The sequence below is a fragment of the Varroa jacobsoni genome, unplaced genomic scaffold (genome assembly GCF_002532875.2).
Source record: "Varroa jacobsoni isolate VJ856 unplaced genomic scaffold, vjacob_1.0 scaffold_319, whole genome shotgun sequence".
In the NCBI taxonomy this organism is placed as follows: Eukaryota; Metazoa; Arthropoda; class Arachnida; order Mesostigmata; family Varroidae; genus Varroa; species Varroa jacobsoni.
The window spans coordinates 44706-70722 of NW_019213221.1; the positions used below are offsets into that span (position 1 = coordinate 44706).

The 26017-nt window shown below is 38.1% G+C and overlaps 1 protein-coding gene and 1 long non-coding RNA gene across 7 annotated transcripts; one reads left to right on the top strand and one right to left on the bottom strand.

Moving 5' to 3' along the window:
- Positions 1–1590: 1590 nt before the first annotated feature.
- Sec15 (exocyst complex component Sec15) lies at positions 1591–22119 on the bottom strand. 6 transcript variants are annotated; one of them, XM_022831231.2, is made up of 12 exons: positions 20299–22119; positions 19557–19707; positions 10917–11082; positions 10289–10678; positions 9532–10065; positions 9070–9227; positions 8690–8845; positions 8117–8308; positions 7467–7758; positions 5106–5132; positions 3772–4106; positions 1591–3522 (listed from the first exon to the last, which is right to left on the bottom strand). In XM_022831231.2, exons 1-12 carry the CDS (start codon positions 20324–20326, stop codon positions 3372–3374), a joined length of 2580 nt encoding a protein of 859 aa, XP_022686966.1. In that variant the 5' UTR covers positions 20327–22119; the 3' UTR covers positions 1591–3371. The 6 variants fall into 6 exon arrangements, with proteins under 6 accessions (XP_022686966.1, XP_022686968.1, XP_022686969.1 ...); XM_022831233.2 differs by having other exon boundaries at positions 19557–20089; positions 20299–22118; XM_022831234.2 differs by lacking the exons at positions 19557–19707; positions 20299–22119 and adding exons at positions 13905–14250; positions 14773–14826.
- Positions 11880–15313, top strand: LOC147753659 (uncharacterized). The gene is made up of 2 exons (XR_015310530.1): positions 11880–12803; positions 14792–15313. It is a non-coding gene; the product is annotated as an uncharacterized LOC147753659 (long non-coding RNA).
- Positions 22120–26017: the final 3898 nt, after the last annotated feature.

Sequence of the window (26017 nt, forward strand, 5' to 3'; positions counted from 1 at the left end):
AAACAGTTTATGGTTTTGGTATGTGACGGCATTATTTATCGTTGTTATTTAGATATTTATGGTCGTATTTATGGATTTTGTTTGTCAATACCACGAAGACTCCCATCTGAAGTCTTATACGTGTTTCTGTTACTTTCCTCATTGTAGTTTATTTGCTCTCTAATTCACAAATGCTTTTTAAAAGCATTCATCGGAGCTCACGTGGAACGAGTATAGCGGGCTTAGCCGTTTCATTAGGCAGGTGTTCTTAATGGAGCTTGTGTGTGAGTAATGCAAAGTACTTCTTATATAATATGCTGCTCTGGCTATCTACTCTGACTTTCTGCTCCGATAGTACTAAGAAATGGCATATTTCATATTCCTTATCCATATCTCTTGCAGCATGTGGTGCTTATACCACCAGATCTGCCATTTTTAAACGATAAAGAGAGATTCTTGCAAAAATACACAACCACGCGTTTTTTTTTAACCATATCTTACACTTGTATATCTTCTTAGCAGATTGCTAAGTGTCAGATGTAGTAAGCTTTAGATAGCGGTGCGCGTTCTCTTAAATGTTCTGACCTCTTTCGCAAATTAATTTGGAAGCTTGCAAATTGGGGCAGATCTTCGCGACGTAGCAATAGCCGACATTTTTAACAGGACCGGTTATGACATCTGCTTACGTTAACCCAGGTTCTGCCAGGACATGTGTACAAATTTCGAGACGGAGTTCCATCACTTTTACCCTACATTGTTTATATTATAAAAAATATGTTCATTTTATACATAAATACTTTTCAATTTATGACCAGTTTTATGTATCAATCCACTGTTACGAATGTTCTCAAACTTGAACGTTCGTTTATTTGACGAAGGCATCACAGGCATGTGGATATGAGGCAGTCTATCGATTTTGGAAAAGGTTTTCTAGAGACAATTCCTTCCGCTTAATGGAAACGCGTGCTGATGCACTATTTGTTTCTTGTTCGAGCTGTCCAAATGTGTTCGTTGTAGCCAGCCTATCAGTGAATTTGAGGATATAGAAGTGTACTATCAAAAATACGATTTTGCCGTCCTGAAAGTCAACAGAGACACCTATGACCTTTGGGCTTATAACAAGCGGATAGTGGTCAAACCAAAGCGAAATGTAAAGGAAACCCGTTTAAATTTAGTCCCCACATAATTGAGGCTCGATAGGATTTAGCAAGGTAGGAAGATTTCATAGATTCACTACTGGTACATTAGGCTACCAAAAACGAAAACGCTTTCACGCAATGCAAATCACTTAGTGCTTGTATCTGCAAAAAAATCAATACGTGTAAAAAAAAATAGGGTGAATGCTTCTCCTAGTATTTCAAAATTACAGTTCTGCTCTATTCAACTTTAATAAACGTAAACTGTCGTTGCCAGGGAAGTGACTATTCTTCATCCTGAACTCGCCACCCTGCTAATAAACTATTCTTTATAGTAGCTACATAACATATTACGTAAGTTCTCAAACGTTTTGGGATTGCGTGAATGTTCGAATCCTTTTCGGCGATCTGAAAAATGTAGCAGATATATAAAGAACGATTCAGAAGTGTACAAAATAGAGACCACAGCAACATCTAATTCAAAATAAGGCGTTAATTTATATTTTTATTTTATTATCTGAATAAGACATGTTCTCTTGGCGACCTTTATTAAATATTACACTATACAATTAACTGTCAATCAAGTTACCGCTATCGTTTTTATTTGCAGGAAGTGCCGTTTAAGTATATCATCACCATCGTTGTTGCGATTCTTACTGTTAGCGCTTCTTTAATGGATCAACTCATTAGCTAATTAACATTATGATAGACATAAATAATAGTCTTTAGTTAAAAATTAGGCTCTTGTGTGTCTTTGTTATCAGCCATTTGAATGCGACCTTTGATTTTTGTACGACGCATAGCTCATAAAGATAATAAGACACAATGTACGCGCCATTGCAATATGATAGTATTACGACGTACTATCATCGTCACTATGATCATTGCTAGTAAGACCTGTTTGTGTGATGTTGGAATTATCTGTTATTTATGCTCTGACACTTTGGGATGGGTACATTCTCAGACAGCGAATTTTATGTGTGGCCTTCTTCTGGCTGGCATATCTGGATTCACTGTGATAATAATTACCGAAAATCTACCGTCTTTCATCTCAAAACAAAAATAATTGCCCTAGGATTTAATTAGGTAATATATTATTATAATAAGCATCTAGGGCTTGCTATTAGTTAACGATTTTTCTTATGATAGGTCCGGCACTTCACATACATTACGACGGATAGATGATATCACACTATTAAATGAGGGAAGACTGCACAGACAGACATATGGGCAGACTCGGGTCGTAAGCAACCCGAAGCATTGGTTTCCACAAAAGAGATGTTATCTAATCAAGGCTTTGCCTAAAAGTAACATATAAATTAACATGTTAGAAAGAGACTTTTCGAAATAGTTCACCAATGGTAGCAGAAAGTTTCCGTAATCTGTTACCGTTTTCTATATTACATACATGTAAAATCTATGGAGAGAATTGTATGTAACTAAATAGTACCGTACATATGGCGTCGCGTGTATTTCCAGCAATTTTTTTTGGCGTAGTATGCATGAATAGCAATAATAGGTTTGCTTTATTCACTTCATGCATATCGTTCCGGGCCTATTAGCTTATAAAGTAAAAAAGGCGTTTTTGTTGGCTAGGAACTACCGCTATCATAAAATTGATACCAATAAATCTATGATCAGAACAACAATAATTTAAGTATAGTTTTTTTGATAAATTAAAGAAACAAACTTAATAACATAAATGTTCATTTATGACGGAACCTACTGTCCTAATTTTCGTTGTTTAATACCTATCATGATGGTGGTTCAGACATGTTCCCTGAAGTTGCAATGTGAAACTATAGAAGCCAGATTGTTCGGGTAACAGACGTCTGGTGTCCTAAACAGTTGATGACTCTTTCGCGCTACACATGATACCGACAAATCGTTCCATTGCGCGAAAAGGAGAAGGGTGGTTGTTTCTGATTTTGTAACCGTCCACCAAACGTTTTTTGTCTGTATACATGCAGATATGCGCATTACATGCGCATATCTTGTTTTCATTCGAGCACCTTTCCCTTTACACGATCTGGGTTGGTATATCGCCAGCTTTGTATAAAATATTTACCATGATTATGGTATGACTCAAAATAATCTAATCCTTGCGTGCAGAAATAGCCTCTGAAGTCCCCTTACTAATCGGCGGATCCATGATGCGGATTCGGACGCAGGACAATTTTGGCGCTTTCCTTACGTAGCCAAAAACATTACATGCACTCTGGTTTCGTGGTAGCTGATGTAATTTCGCTGAAACCACTATAAAGAATTATTATTATGGTTGAACACTCCATTGGCCTGCGTGATTATTCTTAACTGTTTAACGGCCCATTCGAGAAGTTTTTTGCGTTCCTTCTGTTTTTGATTGAAGTTCAGCAACGTATTTCGCTTTTTGTCCGCTGCACACACCCTGGAAAAATAGCCAGTAAAAAGGTACAGTGACTTAACATATCTAGCATAAAAAATTGTCTTTATCTTGAGAAGGTACTCACTTGACGAAAAAAACGTTCCTTATCCTTAGCAGCTTACTACATTTGACTATGTTCATTCGGTTGCCTCGTACTGATTAGAACCTGTACTAGGTTAGGTAAAATTTAACTACATTATAATAGAATAATTTTCATAATTCTCTAATGGTAAGCAAAAATAAGCTGATTACTTTTCTAGAACGATAAGTGCTGTAGTCGGCTGGACCCGAAGATATTTTGCATCATTTCTTCCGTCGCTTTTCTCCTGTAAGTAGGTCTGCCAGTCCTCATCCATGACGAGATCGACAAGCTGTCTTAACTCAACGAAGAACATGGGCAACACATCTGCATTAAGACCCTGCACAGGTTCCGAGGTGGCAAACTGTTCACACTGAATCAAATCCAAATTGAACTGTTCCACGGCACCCGTAGATATCGCTTTTACTTCTTCGTTGCGGAGGAGATCGAGTAGCTTCCCGGAAAGATGTTGACAAGCCGTCATGCACGCTGTTTGCGCAACTCTATCCTGTGGATAACGCCGGAGATTGTTGTCAGTGGTGGCGATGGTGAAAACACCATAAGATTAACTTCTAAATCACCAAGAAGTTCACTAGTTCCGCCATAGGGTGCAATGAAAAATCAAGTTAAGAAGCGTTACTGTGTAATAAAACATCTAGACACACTTCTCAGAACGTAACGCTATTTAGATGTTAAGTTCAGGCAAAAGAGTAGTTATATGTGTGGCACCTTAACAAATCCTGAATAACAATAGACGCTGTTGAAGCTTTACACAGTTGTGGCTGTCACACCAACCGAGTCATGACCTTACTTTTGCTACCTTTGGTATGACTGATTTTTTATCGATTTTTCAAACTAACTAACCCTTTTTTCAAAGTCTTCGTCTTGTTTTATATGGGCTCTAGCCAACTAATCCCATTAGAAGTAGTACAAAATGCATTTACCGAATTTAGTGATCTGATACATGCCGCAAGATCAACGTAAATTGAGGCCAAGCAAAACGACATACATAAAATAGCTGAACTAATGAGAATAAATGACTAAACAATTCCTAATCATGCAAGCAAGCAATAATCAAATTCGTCCATGAAACTCATTTGTATCTAACTTCACTCAAAACAGAGAAATTTATTTTTCGGTATAAAGAAAACACGTTCTACTTCAAAACTTAAAACGAAAATAGAACTTCGTTCACTTGACAAGGAAAACATATACATTAAAGCGGCTTACGGAAATAATATATATTTTAATACGTTCGCAGGAATGTCAGATATCTAACTGGAGTAACAACTAATCCAATAATAATAGGAGCAGTGGGTTAAGAATGGGAAAGTAGCAGCTTGTGTAAGATTTGTAGCTGATGGGTTACTCGTGAGAATTAGTGGGTAGTTCGACCGCATCAAAACTTCACCGAGGTAAAAGCATCACCAAACCATCACCGATGAGATGAGAAAAGTCCAGTAGAAGATAGAAATCTGACCAAATAAAATTTTCTTCGTCTACAAACCTTAAACTCGCAGATATCGCCTCTCACCTACAACAGCCGTGAGGCAGTGACGGATTGGATATTTTAGGAACGCATGCAGCAGCAGGCGAAGGCGCACCAATGGATTGAAAAATAAATTTCAAAAAACGAAATAAAACACACCGATCCAATGTTAGATAAACTAAACAGCATATACACACACACGATACATTTGTTTTTTTATGATGAGTTTATATACAGACTGCGTAATGGCTTGGGTGGCTTCGCGCCTTAGTAAAAAATTAGCTGCCTTAAACCTTGCGACATAAAAATAAACACTGTGCAATTTTAGTTAAGGTACACATATATTATAAATATACATTATATAAAAGTACCTTAAGGTATTTGTTATAATATAACAGTACAACAATATAAATAAAAAATGATAAGGGGTATATATAAATCTTGATTAAACACTAAAAAGGTACATTACGTAAAAACATAAGAAGGTAAAGAAATTCGCATAACACTCCAGGTAATAGAAGAAGCAACCTTTTAGACTAAATATACGTCACTGGCGTGCTAGGTATGTATCACAGTAGAAAATGTATGCATTTTTGCCATTTCTATTATACATATGAAACTATTTTTGTCCAGCTGTAAATGTACTGTTTTGTTATACAGTTTACTCTGTTGTCTCCATCTAGCTAAAGCCGAGGGAAGGCTACCTGCGGTACCGTAAATTGATAACCGTTTCCTTCTGTTTCTAACTATACATAAGTTAGAGTCGACAGTCAAGAGACTTAATTCCACTAATTTCCATGCCTGAAAGAAATAATTTTGATGTATGAAGATTAAAAGATCCCGACGACACCTGTTACGCACGTGGCTTCAACACAGCATTTACCGTAAAGCGAGTAACGAATGCTGCTGCTTCGGGTATTTAATACACTGAGAGCGGATGCGTATCGTCCGGCACATATTTTATAGACACGAATCCGCCCTTTCTATAATAAGGATTCTACTTATATTTCATGTCCAAGTAGGCATGTTGTTAATGTCATTCCAGAAATCACCGTTCGGTCTTAACATTCGAAAACTGCTGAATGTCGCTATCATTATAATATGAGTCGAGCAGCAATTACTCAGTTCGGGCACTGAATTATAGCACTGTATTATAAATAGAGATAGCAAAAAGCGCTACATGCAAAATAATCGAACAAACAAATCATTCTGAACGGAAGCAAACATGCTACTATACGAAATGCTTCTATAAATAACGTATTACTTACAACTATGTACTATGTACGGCTTATTCTTTTAATTATCAAAGGGCTCGTCATCCTTATTCATAGATTGTGTATACTCTGCTTGAAATAACAGAACCTTCCTATTTTATCACACATTTATTGTAGCATGCTTTGAATAGAATAAGCAATTAATAAAAAAGATTACAGCTTTCAGGGAGAGGATTTAAACCAAAATTAACAACCCCAAATCATTATTAAAATTCTTTGATGGTTAGTTCTAAGTGGATAATAAGAGAGGTGTGAACTACGACTGCTGGACAATTAACTCTGATAAAGATATGAATAAAAAATCGAAGTTATAAAGTGCTTATATGCAAACACTCCCTCAGAATAATTATAAGTATGGAAACACCGACGGGGAGCAACGATGCATGCAATCTACTCCAGACGATGGTAAATGGTGGCTCGTTGCGACCCAAGCGGACTTATATTCGAACGAGCTCCTGATGTTGAAATTATTGTTGTTCTTCCAAAGAAGCAATACTTTTTCTGTTCAGCCTACGATGCGAGACTGTGGGGCAGAGTGTATCGACGACTTTTTGAGTACAACTTTTACACTCAAAAGTGTTACCGACTGCTAGAGAAAAATGCATTTTTTTTGCACATAATCGTTAACATGAAGCCGTTAGCCTTAATAGATGTGACCGGAATAGGATCAAAAATATACACACATATTTTATATTAAATTTAGATTGATCCAAATTTCCTTACAAATTTTGTTGTTAAATAAGTAGGGAGTAAACTAATCCTCAGGGTAGTTGAAAAGTTTAGCCCACTGATTAGCCCAATTGAGGATACTGCATTTCATACAATGTAAGGGTCAAGTTTTGTTCCACTGCAGTTAGCTTAATTTGACTATAGGTTGGAGACTAGTTGTCTGTTTTCAGCATTCAAAGGTTATTAATTATACATAATGCCCATTTCACATAAGTATATTCCTGAAGAACCAACTAAGAACACGCTCAAGACTAAATTGATTCATTGACTCATTAGATTACACAACTTGAATTCTTTAAAGATGTGAACGAATAGGATCCAGAAAATTGTATACTGATAAAATTTATTCTGTGTTTTGTGCCTACAGGGTACTTACGGGTAGATTGGTGAACGCTTGGAAGACGTTGTTGAGAAACGCAATTAAATCGAGCATGTAGGCGGAAGCAGTACCGCGAGCCTCAGCGGCGGTCCATTCGTAAGTTGCCAGCTCGATACTCTCGTCGATTTTGCGTTTGATCTGTTTGTAGATTTGGTCTTCGGCGTTCTTACGAGAGTCCTTGAAGATCGCCTTGCCTTGTAGTCGTGTAGCGTGAGACGACACACCCGTTCCAGAATTGGTTCCCACGCCGCTTCCTACACTAGCACTACCACCAGCTGATGCTGGCGACCTATTCCAACAGGAAGGTGATGGGTGATAAACAGTTACGGTAACAACAAACTTCAAAGCAAAAAGTCAAAAAAGGATAGACATATTGTTTAAATCTACAATTACGCTATTGGAATTATTGATGATATTGCAATACAGTTCAAACGTTGTGTTTCTATTTGAAAAAGGAGGAAGCCAGAGCTTTAAATGCTATTATAAAAACGCTGAATAAATGTGTTCTATGTTGAATTATGATTCTAATATTACCTTGAGCGTATTGTATGCAATACGCACTTAAAACACTGTGCACCAAGGGCAAAGAGCGCACAGAAACACATCAACAGGAGCCCTAAAGCCGGCAGGCTTGGCATGGTACTAACCTGAAGATGGATTGAATATGTTCTTCGAGAAAGAATGAGGTCTCCTCAAGATAATTCGTATTAATTGTGATCTGAATGAGTTGCAAGAGACCTAAAGAGGGCTTCTCGATAAGCGCCGTAAGACATCCGCTCAACGTCCGCGTCAGGAGTAGGTTTGTTGACTTGCGCACCATATCCTCCACTTCACTTTGACTAATACAACAAAAAGTACGCATATTCTCGTACTATAATATTGAATCTTTCTGTGTTACAAGATGAGAATTAACAAAAATGAAAATGTAATATATCAAGGACGCCATTATGGTCCTGAAGATAAACGTTACAGTACGCGGCGGCTAATATACAACATTCAAGCTTAGAATTGCCATTCGCAAAGAATATATTCACACATCACTAAAATTGAGAGACAGAAAAAGGTTAACAACAATTTATGTATAAAACTGTGCAAGTACTAAAACACATAATATTAATCGTAGGATTTTATTTATAAGTTTCAAACAATAGGAGCAATGAAATGAAGTGGTTATCTTGATTTACTTTTCTTTAGCAGCGATTTCCCTTAACGATGATTACCTTAAATTTAAGTCCTGCAGAAACTTGAGTGATTCGCCGACAAAGTCCTTAACATACGTGTAAACTGCCGGAACAAAACTAGAAAAAGGAAACTTGCGTGGAAACGGTGACCTCTCCAAAACTTCGTCGCGAAATGGAAATTTACTCAGCACCCGTCTAGAACATCAACAAGGACCAACGTGTTCCTCTGTTAGCTCTGAATGTTCGCTATATTCAGTTTAGCATATAATTATAAAGAATATAATTATAGTAGATCCACAATTTTGTGTCATATTCAATTGGTTGACTTTAAAGGTTCACTAACGGGATTTTAGCGTAAAGGTCGATTACCTGGATTAGTTCGTTGAATTACTACCATAAATCTATGGATTTTTACAAACCTATATTCTTCTTCGGTGTCAACTTGCATCGGATGATAGCTGTCCACTTCAAAGAGTTGCCGAAATGAATCTTTGCAGGTCTTCATAAGGATTTCATTGTAGTGCTCATACACCTCCAACAGTAATTTAATTAGAGGATCTACCTTGTAGCCATAACCCTGCGTAAGAATTCACCGTAAAGAATAAAAGTGACGACCATTGTTGCAAAGCATTTTAACCCAAACATTCTCGCAGCTAATCTCCTATCTGTGCGTGACGGAAATCGACTTAAATGTCTCCTATGTAGGATAGCTTAAAAAATATAAGAAATTGCATAATTATATGCTCTCGTCATTACTTCTAGCCATCCAACCAGCCCTGCTGCGGCACACAACACCAGATACGATCTACAAGTTTTTTCTGACAATCTCAAGTAATTCCCATATATCTATACTGTCAAGCTGCTTATTCAGTAATACTTACTTTGAGCGTATATGCAAATAGCATAATGAGTGTCTTGACTCGGAGCATGAGGGGAGCTTCTGTACAGTAGCCAGTACTCGTTCTGAGAGCAGCCTCTACGCGATGACATGCCTCCGCCCACGAAGTTTCAAGTTCGGTTCGACTAACTAGTCCACCTGCCGTATTTGCCACATGCTCCTCAACGACAAAAAAGCCAGCCACCTCGTTAAAAAAAGCACGATAACCTTCGAGTGAGGCGTGCATATTAAACGCGGACTGCAGAGCGAGTTTGGCCTGTTCTTCCCGACTGCTCCGATAATAAGTTCTGAAACGTTCGCCATTACCCAGAACACCGAATATATGGTAACAGCGGTAAACTGGGCTGAAGTCCACCAAATCTTGTGCAGTTCCAACCGAGGCTGTATTTTCGCCATCAGAGGGTCCGGATATCGACGAGGGCTTTTTGAGTTTGACGCCAGATGTCGGACCATTAGACACACTGTTAATGGCGCCATGTGTAAAGCCCTCCGCTTCGATCTGATATTGCTCGCTAGCCTAGTATACCGCACAAATATACACGAGATAAATCTTAAATGATGTTGCAGCTTGTCTACAAAAGAACTTCGTAACAGTCCTCAAACGCGTAAATATAAATAATATGCCAATTTCGATTGATATTTATTTGGGTGCGCATCGACATGCGTAAAGAAGTGAGGTATACTTGTATTCTTCATTATCGTTGACATGTGTAACTACTTTGTTGTTAGTGACGCCCCACCTGTACAATGGCAATATCCCCAATGTGTGCTGAGTGTTTTCGTATGCTCTCCAGAAAATCTTTAAGTTCGGTCATGGAAGCCTCTTCAATTTGCGCGCGAAAGCGAGGCAGACGTTGTCCCATAGTTTGTGCAAACTTATGCCTTTGTATTAAAGGCAGGTAAGTATGTTCTAATAGTTCAATAGTTTTCAAAGCCGGATAATGGCGTTTAGCAGCCATCTGCTCGTTGAGTTTCGAATACATGTCGAGAACAGGCAGGCAAATTGATAATGCCTCTATGGCTGCCTTAATGTTGCATTGCGTTCTTCTAACTCGAACTAGGGCTTCGCCTTTTGCCAACGCTTTCTCTGTGCTATCACTCAATTCAGCATGGATTTCTGACACTTCTCCCTGAAACGTTGAAAGAGGCAATATCATTAGCTGTTTTTCAAATGGACCACTCGTAATTCACATGTCAAAAATGATTCGAGAGCAGAATACCTGCTGTACTTTCTTTTTCTTCTGTTCTGCCGATTTCAATGCAGAACCAAACAGTTTACAAATTAAACCAATATTTTTTTCAAATATGTGCGGTATTGGTAGCTGATAATTGCCAAGAAGTTGTTTTAAATAAAATCTCCTTGGTTACCTTGAGTTTCGCCGCTTGACTCTTGACTTGAAGCAGTTCATTGATTGAATCGATAAATCCTTGATAGTGAAAATTGCACATCTTTTGGATTTCTCTCGAATGGTCGTCGATGCGAGCGCGTAATTTTTCAAGGAATTTGGCGTGGTCGTCTCCATCGTAAATCGCTCTAAGAAAGCGACAAGAATAGATAGGTTCTACATTATCCCATATCTTAGTATTATAAACATACAGAAACAGTACATGAATAAACAGGGCCTCAAATGCTAGATTAAAGATTTTGTTCTACTTTGAACATTCAAAAATGTATCTATATAGTATGGTAAAAATAAATAAATTCAATATAAATTCACCCTTTGCATCAGCTGTTGTGTCTTCTGCTATTTTAATGTAATATATAATAAAGGCATAACTTCTTAGGTGTAGTTTTTTAAATGTTGAATGACTTTTGCCAGATCTTCGTATATATCTGAACAGATATTTGCCATTAATATTAGAAAATACGCATTGCGTGCAAAATACATGTTTTTTTTTAATCTAGTTTAGTTATAGTTAAAAAAGAAAGTGTATGCAGAATATAGTATTATATATACGATACAGAATAATATTCAGAGTGCCTTTTTAATAATAATCTAGTAGGACCAATTAAAGTCAAACAATTTAAGTTTTAATAAAATTATATATTTAAATTTGGTAGCCATCGTTGCACGCAGTATTACTCTTTGCGCGTGTACTAGTGGTAATAGTTTTCGACATGTATGTATGTACAAAAGATGTACTATATCCTGCTTAGTGCCAAATTTTGGGTTTACTAGTACAATGAAAAAGACAATGAATCATACCACAAATATTTACGTTAAAAGACGTTTTAAACGACACCTAAAATTAGACCTTATTTATCAGTTACACCAGTAGAATTTTATTTGAACATATAGGTTTTATCTAGACATGATGATATTGGTATATTCGTATAATAATTTCGTATGTTGAACAAACACATAATAATAATTAATAAATTACTTAATAAATACATAACAAATATAAATACTTTACATTTACCTATTGGATTATAAAACTGCACACTTTCATATATTAAGGTGCTTCTGATTCTTTTTATCCGTTTAGTGAATAGCTCTACGTTGTTTACTATGTTCCTGCTACATGTGATCTTTTCAGATTGTACGTACTATACGAAAAATTATTGAAACGTCAGTAATTAAAGTTTCTACTTGTGTCAATCAAGTACAACCATAACTAAACAAAATAAATTTCAGCTCAAATGCGTAGAGGAAAGCCAGACGGATGTACTTTGCTTAAAATCTGTCCATAGCTACTTCCTTCCGGAAAAAAGCCTGGTAGTATACATGGTGGAAATGGAGAATCAAAGCGGAACACGAAAACAGCCAGGGTAGCCGATTAATTAATTGGCAGTCCTGGCTATTTTCCTTTTATTTTCTAGCTAACAGCCATGGCGTGGCTATGGAAATACCAGATTTTTTTCAATCGATAACTTTAACAACTAAATTTCCGACAGGGGGGGAAAGATCTTCGTTAAGTTCGCTGATCACATCTATAGCTAGCACTACACGATCGGATACGGTTCCATAGTTGAGGAACTGTGTGCTGTAACTACTGGGGCCATTCAAAAGTGAACCTGTGAAATAACTGGGCCCACTTTGTTCAAAACCCTCGAAGAGCAGGTTTATAGTACGGAGTGCCAGTCTTGACGTGAAGTATTATATGCCATATTTCCTCTCCCGGTTTATTGCATCAACAAGAGATACGGAGGCACGATGCCTGTGTCCCTTTCGGATGAAGAGACATACAAGGCATGTTGTTTGCTGCAATGGTTACGTCCGACGCGACTCCCAAGTCAGTCTTATTTTATGCGTGAGTTTATAAACTTTGCACACAGTTACAGTCACAATTTTTACTGTACCAAGTTGAATCAGAAAGCAAAACATTTTTTTAATACGAAAAATTCTTTAGGTCTGTACCCACGCCAGCATTTGGCTATTAACTACTGATTGAGCTATGTTGCTTAGTAATATATAAGGAATGAGACGACTAAGGTTTAACATAGATAAAAGTAGCGAATTTAATAAAAAAAAAAAACAACGGAAATTACTAGGCTTGTAAATAAAATATCGCCGTCCTTGAATGTCACACAAACATATGGATTATTCGAATTTGCTCCGGTTCTTTAATTTAGAATGCTGTCGTTCACAACATTGATGCTCAAAATGTTTCGAGTTTTCCGTCCAATACTGCTTGACTGCAGTCTTTTTCATAAACTACTATAAACTAGTACTAATTATATATTGCGGCTAATAATTTGCGATTGTTATATATAACAATCGCAATTAAAAGTTCCTCAAAAGCGTTTAGTATATCCGTACCATGCTCTAACGATGGATATGAGCAAAAAAGTGTGATCAAAATGGTTCAGCTGACTATTACGCAAACCCATTCACTCTTTAGCAACAGAATTTAGTTGATATTTAACCTTCTATGACGTCCTTAGAACAGCAATAATATGGCATTAAGAATGTACCCACCTTGTGCTATCATTTTAAGCTAATCAAAAAGACGGACACGGTTTCTATGAAAAATTTATACACGTTCAGGGCAGTTACATTCCACACATAAGGAATGAACTGCAAATTTTGTAGTAGATGCGATCGACGTGCAATAATTGGACTCCCCCATTCTTCACTGTGCCACCTACTATTCGTTAGGATACGGAATGAATACGCATCTGTCGCATGACCAAGATCGGTGCTGATAAATTATCCGAACCATGTCACTCTTCACTAAACTAAATTGCCTTAACTGAACACAGAAAACCTTGCGCAGGCGCAGTGCTGTTTCTCAGCGCAGAAGAGACGACTATGGGACTCCCTTTGCCTTATCGTTAAATGTATGCCTCGCAACTTATAGTTTATTTTAAATGCTATTAAAAACCAAGCAACATTTACTGAAAGGTTCTACCTGAGAACGTGGCCGACAGTCGAGGAATCACTTGTCTCAATCTCCTTAAGCAGGTGCTCGTGTTCCTGCTGCCGTCGTTTGTCTGCGTCCTCAGCGGCTGACAACAACAAAATTCCTTCAGTCCCTACCGTTGTAGTCGGAGAGGTGGTACTAGGAATATCCTTAGACATGATGATGCTTTCCTAGTATTTCCTTGATAATCGGCGATGATTACGTTTTCTCTCATCTACTCCTCACACACGTGCACATTTTTATGACACTCGTAGCCACTGTGCGACCTCCCTATGAACACTCCTCTCAATATTCTCACGTCATTGCGGATATTTATAATGAACCCAGATTGAACCTTGCAAAGAGTTCGAGAACAAACACTAGGTCCACTAACAATATAATGGTAATCGTATCAGAAATGAGTTCTTTTTAAACTCACTCTTTAAGAGAGAGCGAATCAGCACACGAAGGGCTCACTAATATAATAAAGTCACCGAGGCAAAAATTCGTCGAACAACAGCAATATTCAGAGATCAGACCGACATTTTGGTGGAAGATTAGTAATGACACTTAATGGCGACTAGCAGCTACGACAGCAGTGATCAAAACCAGCTCACAAAACCTATACTAGCAACACCACAATTAAAGATCTGCTCAGAAAAAGAAGTAGCCAAAAGCAAACGACCTGCTTGTTGTAAAACTCATCCGGTGCTTGAAAACACTACTTACAGAACATTTGATTTGCTTTCTAGTTGTTATATTTGTTTATGTATAGAAGATTATGGTCGTAGCAATGGACCAATCTTTTAAGTAGTATTAATACAGCTAAAACTTATCCTTCGGATATTGCATTTGACTTGTATGATCTTTCTCTCACTTTCTATTGATTTCGACAGGCAACGCTCACTCCGACGACTACGGTAAATACCAGCTGCCAGCTGAGTTGGTTATACGCGCAAACAAGATTCTACCAGACACGCAGCATGGGATAATAATAACAACAACATCATATAGCGCAAACGGCCGCTATAGTTGCAGACGAAAGCAGCGATCACAAGCAGGAACTTCGTACACCAAAACAGTAATCGAGCAGTGCTATATAACGTACGGCAAAAGCTTATGGTATTTCTCTCGCTCTTAATGTCCCCAATACGAATGGTGGAATCAGAACAATGAGACTGATGATCAGACCACCAGCGCTTGGGTGGCGCCAAATTAAAAACGATTTCAAATGTTTGCTTTGATCAACAGCTAAGCTCTTCGTATGATTACATTTGTGCTCAGCATGTTTTGTACGCTTTATCCTATCATTTAATATATATCCCATATATAAATACCTAGTTGCGTAAAAGCCTGTTAATTTGATCTCATTATTATAACGAAAACAAAGAGAATAAAAAAACGTTAACTGACAGGAATTTTGCACCTGAATTTTTCATCGCCAGCCTATAGTGTGGTGTAAACAAAAAGGTTTTAAAAACTATTTTAAAAAGAAAGCGCCAAAAAATGTTCGCTTTAGTGGCCACAGACCAAATGTTCATTAATGAGTTCAGTACTTAGCTGGTATTTTATTTAGCTGTCGAATGCACAGGGATTGGAAAAAGCTTGAGAAGACCTATAATACTTAGGATCCATTCCAATGCACAAGAATTGCTTTAACGAGTTTTCTGGGAGATGAGAAGCGCCGTAAAAGAATTTTTCTAATATGAAGATTCGGAATCTCATTTTTTGTTGATTATGTAAATTTGCGAAAGTAAACATTCCATTTTTCTAGTAATTTTCCAAAATTTAGTTACATTCGGTACGCTCTGGGATAGGGCATAATAGGTAACAATGAACGGGAAACATCATTGCTTGATTTAGTTTTTTAATTGCAGGTTTGTAAGGGTTGAATCCGATCGCTCGTGTCACAGGAAGTGATCGAGATGGTTACGACTAGAGTTTCTCGTATTTGGCGATTAGAAGATTCAGCTTAAAGGAGTGTATTAACATATGCTTGGTTGGGACTTAATATCTCGTCAGGTTAGAAAAACTGCAGGTGTTGTGCTTTGCTGTAAAATCTTTGTAGCACCACATTAGCGTTGTTTAATCGGTCTTGAATTCAAAGATAAGATACAGCACAATAGAAGCGAAAAAATCTGCCTGGAATAATGCTTGCATTAATTACCTCGGCACGTTTTCATGGCAATGCAAACCTAAGAAATTGCTTATATAGCATGTTTGCATCGCCATGAAAACGTACATGAAAATGTAATATACATGTATTTCCCGTTCCGGTCGACGGTGGATAATTATTTACATATTTTTTTAGACTCTCACGTCCTATATCGTTAATCATTGCTTCATAAATCCAACTCCCAGTACTAGATGAACTGTCACGGATTCGCACCTGCGCCACCACACGTTAATACTACACTATCACGATTATGGTGGGAATACCATCAGGCCGGTTGATCGCTAGTTTCCAAAGGTGTGTCCCCGTTGTTGCTGTGTTTTTAGTAGCCGTAGTGGGATTCAAGAGACAACCTAAACCTGCCCTTATTCTTTGTTTTACTGAAGGGCCTTCCTGATAAGATAAGAGGGTTAAGGAAATTAGTTAAAGTTATCTTGTATATACTGATATATAGACTGATGGATGAACGGATTTCAAATGCAGCAAGTTCTAGCCCGGCTCCGCACGAGAGTCACAGATTTAATACTGACCGTAAACCTGATCAAGACGCGATGAAGTTTACATATAAATAAAAGCGATAAAGGTTAGATTAAATAAATAATAAAAATGAAAGGACAGAACAGGCTATTGACATTTTGTACCTCACAAAGTTTCCTCTTGCCTACATGAACCGGTTTCCGTATCTAAGGTTGCTCTTTGCAAAGGGCAGAGGTTTCACTGCACACGTTACCGAAAGATGCAGGAAGGTAGTGTTGACCGTATGAGCGATTAAATTGCCTCATCGCTTGACCTCCGCAACCGCTCTCAGCTTGTTCATTATTAATGTAGCTCCGATTGAAGGAAACAGTTGGGACGATCTCACGGTCGTGAACAATTGAATCGCGTCAAAGCCTCACTCCTCGAAAAAGCGCTGGAATCAGACATAGTGATACAAAATCACCTCGCGTATCTCCTGACTCCTCACTGCTGTTTGAGTGCCTATGTCGTCACTTTGAGCTCCCTATCAGATAAGCTTTTTCCGACGAACGTTAGGAACTGGGAACGAAAATTCACGGACATTTGTGGCTATTTCTTTGCTTTGAGTGCGACGAGAAACAACGAGCGTAAAAAGAGCCGGATGAACAGGCATGTCGTCAACAAGACCCATATGACGCGAAGTACGCGAAATAGTTTTATGTGCCCTTTCATATTGAAATGTTGTGTTGTTGAACTATATTCATGACGTTTTCAACTATCACCAGAAAACGTAAGCAACATTGACTTATAGAAACCCGCATCTCTATATCAATTCAGATAGATGCTTTTCGGGTTGGCTTATGCCCAGCGATATTCTGGCGGCTAATACACCATTTCGGTGAGTTGCGGTACCAGATAACAATAATCTATTTGGATGGCATCCCTGTATTCCCCCGGAGTTCAAGTAGCGTCTGTATCAACTTTGAGTAGTGCTGTTTTTGGTGACGCCGGTCTACACCTTAAAGTGCGTTTGCTATGTGAGAGCTCTTATGTCTTGATCGTAGGGTTTCTTCGCTGGAACTCTCCCTTGAGCCAAAGAAGCGATGCATTACTGTAAATCACTTACGGAGCTTTCTACGGCGCTTCTATTCGTGCTGATTCATATACACTATTGCACATATTTCGTTCATTTTTTTCCGGTTCAACACGCGACAGCCAACGCTGTACGGATTGAAGTTTTCTTCGCCTTTTAGAAGAAACACGGAGCCATGGATGCCCATTTTCACGGATAACGTAAATTACTTCTTCTTCATTTAATTATTATATATTCTCCATATGATGACTGATGTAGCTATCACGCAAGCGAACAGAGTGGTGCAAAAAACGATTCATACAATCGCAGAACGCATATTCGCATTTTTGCTGTAAGCTCCTGGCTCTTTCGTTTTTGCAGCGTTTGCAGTATCAGCCTTAACGATGAATACCACCGTCAGCGAAGCCTTAGGCGTATCTCTGTTAGACCGTGCCACCGAAGAAATCGTTAGAGTCGTAATCAGCCCAAATATTCTGTCGCTCTGTATTTAAGCTGCAAAAAAACCCACAAGCAAATCTGCAAAACGACAACCTCCTTATAGCGCTCCGACCCCTTTAGCCCACCCTTCTGCATCTCCAGTGCCAGCAGCCTGACACGTCCTGGAAACTGTCGTCTAAGTCCCAGCTCGGATAGAGTATCGAGAAGTAAGGTACGTGGTATACCCATTAATTACGCGGATTACGGCAATGGCGTGGCACCGCCGGTCTAGGACACATCAGAAAGAACTCGGTGCAGGATGAGGGCATTTAATCTGCTAGCGTGGTAGAGTGAAAAAAACGTAGGAAATAAATATTGTGATAACCAATGCGTCTTCGGTTCCGACCAGTGATGGTTATAAAATACGTTTCTGCCAGCCAATTTACTAGTTCCCAGTAGTCGAATCTTGACTGCTTCACTACGTACATTAGTGCAGCATATTGTTACGAGCGAGTGTATATATATATATATCCCAGGATAAAAAAAAAGTATTGAAAAATTATAAGCCAAAATCGAAGCAAATATTTTTTTTGTATTTTAGAACAATATAACTTATCGTAGTATGTATTGATGGCGTATTTCTATTTTTTTTTGGTGACACTAGAATACCGCCATCGTAGAACCTTTGTCTGGCATCGATGCTTCCATTGTTCACTAGTTTTGGTCGATTTTTTTCAAGGGCTTGTTGTTGTAATCTTGACAATAGAGGTCATACTCAATCAATTTTGTTAAGCTTTTTTTACCTCCATTAAATGTATAGCATTAGCTTGGCGTCGCAGAGACTGTCACACGTTACTGTTATTTGTAGTCTACTTTTTATCAGCCATGAGCAACCGCTTAAGAAATTCTTTAGTTACGTTACGTTTCTGTAGAGTTTCATGGATTCTTCCGCGTCAGCTCATGCGGAACTGAAACTTCGAGCTTCTTTTTATAGCTGGTTGTGTTTAAATTTAAAAGTGTTTTCTAATGGATGTGCAGTTTTTCAGCAGTGTCATGGTTTTTTATAATTCTCGCAATAACTTCAATACTTTTTTTCGATATTGGTTGAACACTATAAGAAAATTTTTGTGTATCAAAATTCCCAGATTGAATGTGATAGAAGTATCTTTGGACCGTTTTTCCGATAATACATCTCAGCTCAATTTTTTTATGAGCCTGAGCGTTTATACCTTTATCGCAAAAGACAGTGATTTCTTTTTGCAGAAATTGCATTTAGGTTTAAGGTGCTCTATCTTAGGCCTGAACAAAGATACTCCACCAATTCAGCATATCTACTATGATCTTATTTCAACTTTTAAAAATTATCAACGCTGACCCGATATGACTCATATTACCTGCTATATGTATCTTTAAAGTCATTCCGGCTAGAAGCCTTTTTAATTTTTCGATAATCTAGTATTTAATATTTACGATTGTTTTAGGTTAAGAAAAGAAGAAAAATGTGCTTTATATAGTTTTGTACCTGAGTATGGGTGATATGGTTACAACTCCTCCAGTGTACTCTATCTCTCGAACGTAGTACTCATGGCGTTGCAGAGCGGCTGCTGTCTCAGCTTCTTCAGGTGTGAAGGCGTTCGCTACCTCAACCTGCTCTTCATCGCTGTCATCTTCATCTAAGTACGTCAGTACTCGGGCCATAATTAAAAATACCCCTGTCTACTACACTACAAACTACAATGCAAACTACTTTACCAGAACCCGAATGCTGAACAACAGCTTTTATGGAATTGTCAGATCACTTTTCAACGAAAACTCGGTGTTCATTGGCTTTTAGGTGGATGGAATAACTTGCGCTGGCACGTGCACTCAATTGTCGAAACTGCATCAGATATACATGCAATTAACACAAGTATTCTTCTCTTATTGATACTGAAAGGTTACTCCTGGCAAACACTTTTCGTTTTTTGGACACCAAGTATTTCACTCGCCTGTACTAGAGAGCACTTCACGGTTTGGATAGACTTCACCTTTCCGAAATGCTAGCGCGAGCTCTTCCTACAATACCCACAAATAAATTCAACCTATAAGTCGTATTGTCGCATGCATCAGAGCAAGGCGTTAAGGTTCTATCTAACTGGCGAAGTATTGTTGCTGTTTTTCTTTTAGTTTCGATATCTGGTAGGCCTCTACGCGAGCACTAGTAAATGTGACTCTGTTTACTCAGTACGCTTTGACTCGTGCTTGCCCTTTTGAAAACTACTTACACTTTTGATTCGCTGTGTGACGTATCATAACGCACCATTTTTGGTTTTTAACACTACTAGGCTGAATAAAGGTGTAACTCTATAGAAAAAGAAAGGATCCTTGCTGCGTATTAATTTCGTTGCCCCCACTTAATCTAGGAAACAAGCAAGCACCGCTACAAGGGTTTATTTCCACACAAAAGGTTCTTCCCCTTCTTATTCCGTCTAGTATTTGGGATTTGTGATCTATCTACAGGCTTCAACTGCTCATGCCTGCAGCTTAGATAGACGCGTACTTCTACTCAATCCACTACCAGAATGTGTGGAGAGCACGGCGAGAGTCTATAGCAGCACTATGACCTCTCTGGCTTGCCATTGCCGTTGGTGCATTTGCAGTGCGATAATCAGTGAATGAGCGTGCTCGCCTTCCTTGTGTCTACCTATCCAACAGTTCTCACTAAGACTTATACACCAGTCTGGAGCCAGTAAACCTGTACACGACTCGTGCACACTACCCGATCCATTGGAAAGCGAGACTGACGGAGGGACAGAGCGCCGCGCTTTGATGATGCTACGCTACGGTCGCCGATGCTATGACATACGACTGCTACTGAGAAACTTTGACAAAGCATGCGACTGCTGGCGTTGGTAATGACTACAGTGACGAAACAGGGTCGCATCTACGAACTTAACAGAGATACGTACTGTGTTATTATAGTGCAGTCTCTTCGGTAATCACTCAATTACTTGTCGAGTTTAAACGAGATTAATCTTGCCTTGATGCTGATGCCGAGCTTAAGAAGCCATTGCCGTCGTTATATTCTGAGTTCGTATCTAGCGACTTTACGACTATTCTAACTGCCGTTTGTGCACGAGGTGTGGACAGGGTGTCAGATCGGGTGATGTAGAGTCCCTTCTTCGACGCCTGTGATTCATCTGCTCCCATGAGAAATGTTGAAGTGTTTGGTTTCGTACAACAATTTGAATTTTTCATCATTTTGGCTAAAAAATAATTTAAGTTTGGCATTTTTGATTGCCAGCTGCAGCAGCGAGACACATTATGATGGAGCGGCTCAAAAGCCGGCTACAATAATGATAGCAGTTGCCCTGCACAAACGTGTTCAAATAATTGATATACGTCAACAATAATATACGATGGCAGTTGTTGTGAGGCCTGAAAATAGACTGCAAAACCCTCTTAGCCTTCACTACGTGGCAGCGAATGTGGAAGTAACTGTCGCTTGCCAACACTGCTCACAGCAATAGTAATACCTTAGGAGGTCATTTTTGACGATTTTTCCCTTCGGAAGTTAGCTTTTTTTTCAACTAAATGTGTAGATGTTTTATCTGTTTTATTTTAGTTATGGGTTTTTTCGCCTGCTCTGATAAAAGTTCAACTTCTCCAAAGGTTTGAACTTTTTACTCATTTTTTGATTTCCTATAATTGGACGAACTACTTATTATTCATTGTATTTCGCATCGATTACAAGAAATGGACAATCATTAGGGTTAGATACGCAGGGCTCGCTAAAATCCTATCTTCCTATTCTTCTTCGTTTATTAGCACGGACTAATACGTAAAATGTTTAGGGTACCTATGAACAAAAATCACTTTCAGGCAGATCTTATATAGTTAATCGCAGTTTTTGTATATGATCAGACTCAATCATACGGTCCACTTTTCCTTAACAAAGGGCCCTGTTTGTATTGAGTAAAGTGGTTTTATAAAAACTTGTTGAGTAAATGTATGTGATCGGAGAACACATCGAACTAATGCATGGGCCACGTGGGGTGTTGCATTGAAATAAGCACAGTAATAGACCAGGAATAATTAAAGGGTATCTAAGACTCAACTTTAAGTATGACAGGCGGTAATTTCGGTAAGTCATTAGATCGTAGTGTAAATACAGCTCATGGCCAACTCTCTCGTCAGGCTAATCGTTGCCTCTTCCAAGCCTGTTTTCGTCCTGTCAGCTTTTCTCTTGATTTAATCTCCTCGAAGAAGCGTTTCATCTATATCGCTATGGCTGCAAGATTCTGTGAACGCATGTACGTACTGTAGTCTATCACAAATGCATCGCCTCAGACATTGAAGGAGTAATAGTTATAACTGACATATGCCACTGATGTAAATGGCTGCAATCAATCTATAACAGTACACCGATACGTTAATAGATAGATGATAGAAAAATTGCGTTATTTTAATTAACAAAAAAAGTAGCTTACATAGTGTCTCTATAAACTGTCGAATCGGGGGCCAATAACCAAAATAACAAAATTTTGATTGAAAGAAAGACTTAAGCGAAATAGTACGTGCAAAACACTGTCAGTCTCACACGGAATCATTATCTTAAAGGTTAACATAAGATTTAGTATCAAATTACTCACATGCCCCTTAATTCACTCGATAATAACCTCGTCAATTTTCGTGAATTCAGAAAAGTGCCCCGCCATATTGAAAATAGTATAGTCTAGCTTGCAGTTCTACTCTAAATATAATACCCGTGAAAACCCTTTATACTTGCTAAGATTCGGAATCTATGATATTATATTATATATACGATTAGGTAAACTAATACCATACTAAAGAATTCTCTAAATTGTACTCTTGAACGTATGACGTTTCTTTATGCGACGAAAAAATTAACAAATGACTTCAAAAAACATCCAGATGTGAGCGGTAACGCACCATAGAGGCACCCCGAGTTCGACAATATTAGAACAATTTACCTGAGTAAAACTGTTATTAACGGAAGAGCTGTTCGAGAACAACCTAACGAACGAACAGCACACGGATTTTTTCGCACAGGAAAAACTTTTAAGCGGCAATACGCTGTAAAGGTCTATTGTCTATTGTTGGAAGTGTTAGAACCGAATATATTACTGGAAGTGCGCATCATTTTGAAAACAAAGTTAAAATCTGCCTAAGTCGTCTGGTCAGACTGAACGTAATTATATTGAATGCCAATATACGAACGCTTTACTGGCTAAAGACATATGCTTTAAGATGCACAACGTTTCTCTTAAAAAAAAAAAAAAAAAAACTATTGAGGTGTGCTGTTAATTATTTGAATTATCTTTGGACGGATACATTTTTGGTTATCTATCAATGTTTAGCCGAACTTAACATGCTATTTCGACATAAAATGGCGCCATTGTTTGACCATTCTGGTAACTGTCACTCGTTTAGGAACCACCTAGTGTTATATACGCGTAGTATATTTTATGGGCGGTATGATATTTGAACTTTCCTTTTACGGAAATCGAAGAAAATTCGGTTAAATTAAAATTCGTAAAAATGTTCGTTTTTGTTTTCCAGCTTTTTTAGAGCGCAACAGTTCGGATTAGTACAAATCAGTCCTTTTCCTATGATTGATAAGTATTATTCAAAGGTGAGCCATATTGAATACACGGACTTATGTGAAGACCCAATAATAAAATCGAGTGGATAAACATTTAATGATAGCATGAAGGCTAAGCTAATAGTACAAACACTTAGTACAGCAGTACGACACAGTCTTTCCGAAGTAGGCATTAGAATTAAACTACACCATAGAGAGATACTACCTACTCTCAAAGAACACCTCTTTAGAAGTTCTTACTTATTAGATACACAAAATCCCATGTGAGAGTGCCTTTTAAAGGTTGAATTCGGGAGGAAAGTTCAAAAGGATTATTCTAATTACGACATATTAGATGTAACACTTTATAGTCACATAAGTACGCTGGTCAGTACGCCTAATTTAGAAACAGATCCACCGCATCAAGGAGATGAGACTCGCATATGAGGTACTGATTAATGGTTCTCAGCGCGCCAGAGCGATACACACCTAAGCACGTTTTAATCACACCCGGGTAAAATTTGTGTCTGTAACTTGATTGGGTCACAGCACTAAAGGTACAACATCAAGGTCTCCATTGGACATTTTAAGCTTTGTGCGGCCTGCGGCGGCTTTGTTGCAAAAACCGGAAATAAGATTAGACCTGGATAATCTCTCCGATTAAATGATTCTCCGATCGAGAAAGAGATTATATTCAGCGACATCATCATCATTATCGTCGTCATAATAAATCGAAATGGGCCTTTTTTTGAGACAAAGGTAAGGTGTAGCGTTTTTTGCTTGTATTTGTAACGGACAAACAATATCGATCTCCTCAGTACCGAAAGAATATGTGACAGCCTCAAAACACCAAAACTGAAAAACTAGTAGTCCTTCCTTGTATACAAATGACGTTTCGGGATGCGACGAATAGTTGTAGGATAATCCCAGTCATAGCAAAACCGTATAGTTGAAGCAGTATATGCTAAACGTAACTTGCAATAAAAAGAACTTGTTAGACTGAAACAAAATAGTTGTAAGTTCGCAAAAGCCACCGAATCAAATTATTTTTATTCTTATTTCGGGGGGGGGGGGGGGGGAATGTGTCTGATGATGGCTAAAGTTTTGGTAAACCAAACGACAATCCATTTCCAGTTTCCTGCTTTGAGTATTGTGGCCTTTAAATTCTCGCTGTTGAAGTTGTTTTTATAAAATAGTATGTCAAGTTGAATAAAAACATGTACTCGTTAATACTACAGTATGGATAATTTCACTTGCTTATAATTTATGCATTAGTACCTGCACGCAACACAGATAAATATACATAAACAAAAAAATTAAGAACAGTGGGCTTTACGATGGCTTTCATTGCCGATATCAAAAAATATATGACAAACATAATTTGAATCGCCTATTTCTGGTATACTTATAAAATCATTCAGCTTGCACAGCTTGTTTGTCTGAAACACTCACTTGGGTAATACATGCTACACAATGACTAAATAAACATCTAGACAAAAATAAAAGTATATATATCATCTAATTAAATATACTGCTCCTTATTCGACCGGCATCCTACTTAAAGCCTGTTTGATTTAAATGAAGTGTACACTTAGCTGTAGACATTTGTAGAAAAAAAAAATATATATACACTTATTTACTCTTGGTTGCCCAGATAAAAAAAATAACGACGTCAAAATGTTAGAAATAACACGTACTTTAAAATTCAACTTTCTTTACCAACCAACACTCATAGGAAAGATCACTTTTTTTTTTGGCTCACTAAGCAAACAAAAATGTAAGCTTTCTTCGCCTGTTTTTGGGTCTTTGATTTGCCACAAGCCTAGGCTTATATTGCCGGGGTTAGCATCGTTCTCGCCGATGTTTAAAAGTGCTGTAAATGCGCTTTAATACCTAGTTTATAACTCTCACTCGAAATCATTATTTCTTATGAGACGTTCCTATAACAACCGGTTGGATGTGTCAATATCAGAGATCAGGTTCCTTTCAAAAAGCTGGTGTGATATGTGAGAGTTACTCGATCAGGTATGTGCGTTGTTAAGGCCCTTATTATTGAGACGCTGTGATTCGACTCATTTAGCAGGTTATTCATACTCTCTCCCCATTGTTTCATATCAATTACGTCTATGCTCGCCGCTGACTCTCACGCTTCTCTCATGTAATCTACAAAGCACAACTACTTAATTCAGATGAAATTAACCGCCAAGTTAGAATTATGTTGGATCCGCTACTTTCCTAGAGCAGCTTGGTAGGCCATTGCAAACTTATATTGAAAACGCGTCAATCCCTCGTAGCCTCACAAGCCGAGCTACGCGATATTGCATGATAGCATGCAATCTCAAAACGTTACAAGAGTTGTGCCAACTGTAAGGTCCGCTGTACCCTATTCGAAGTGCATC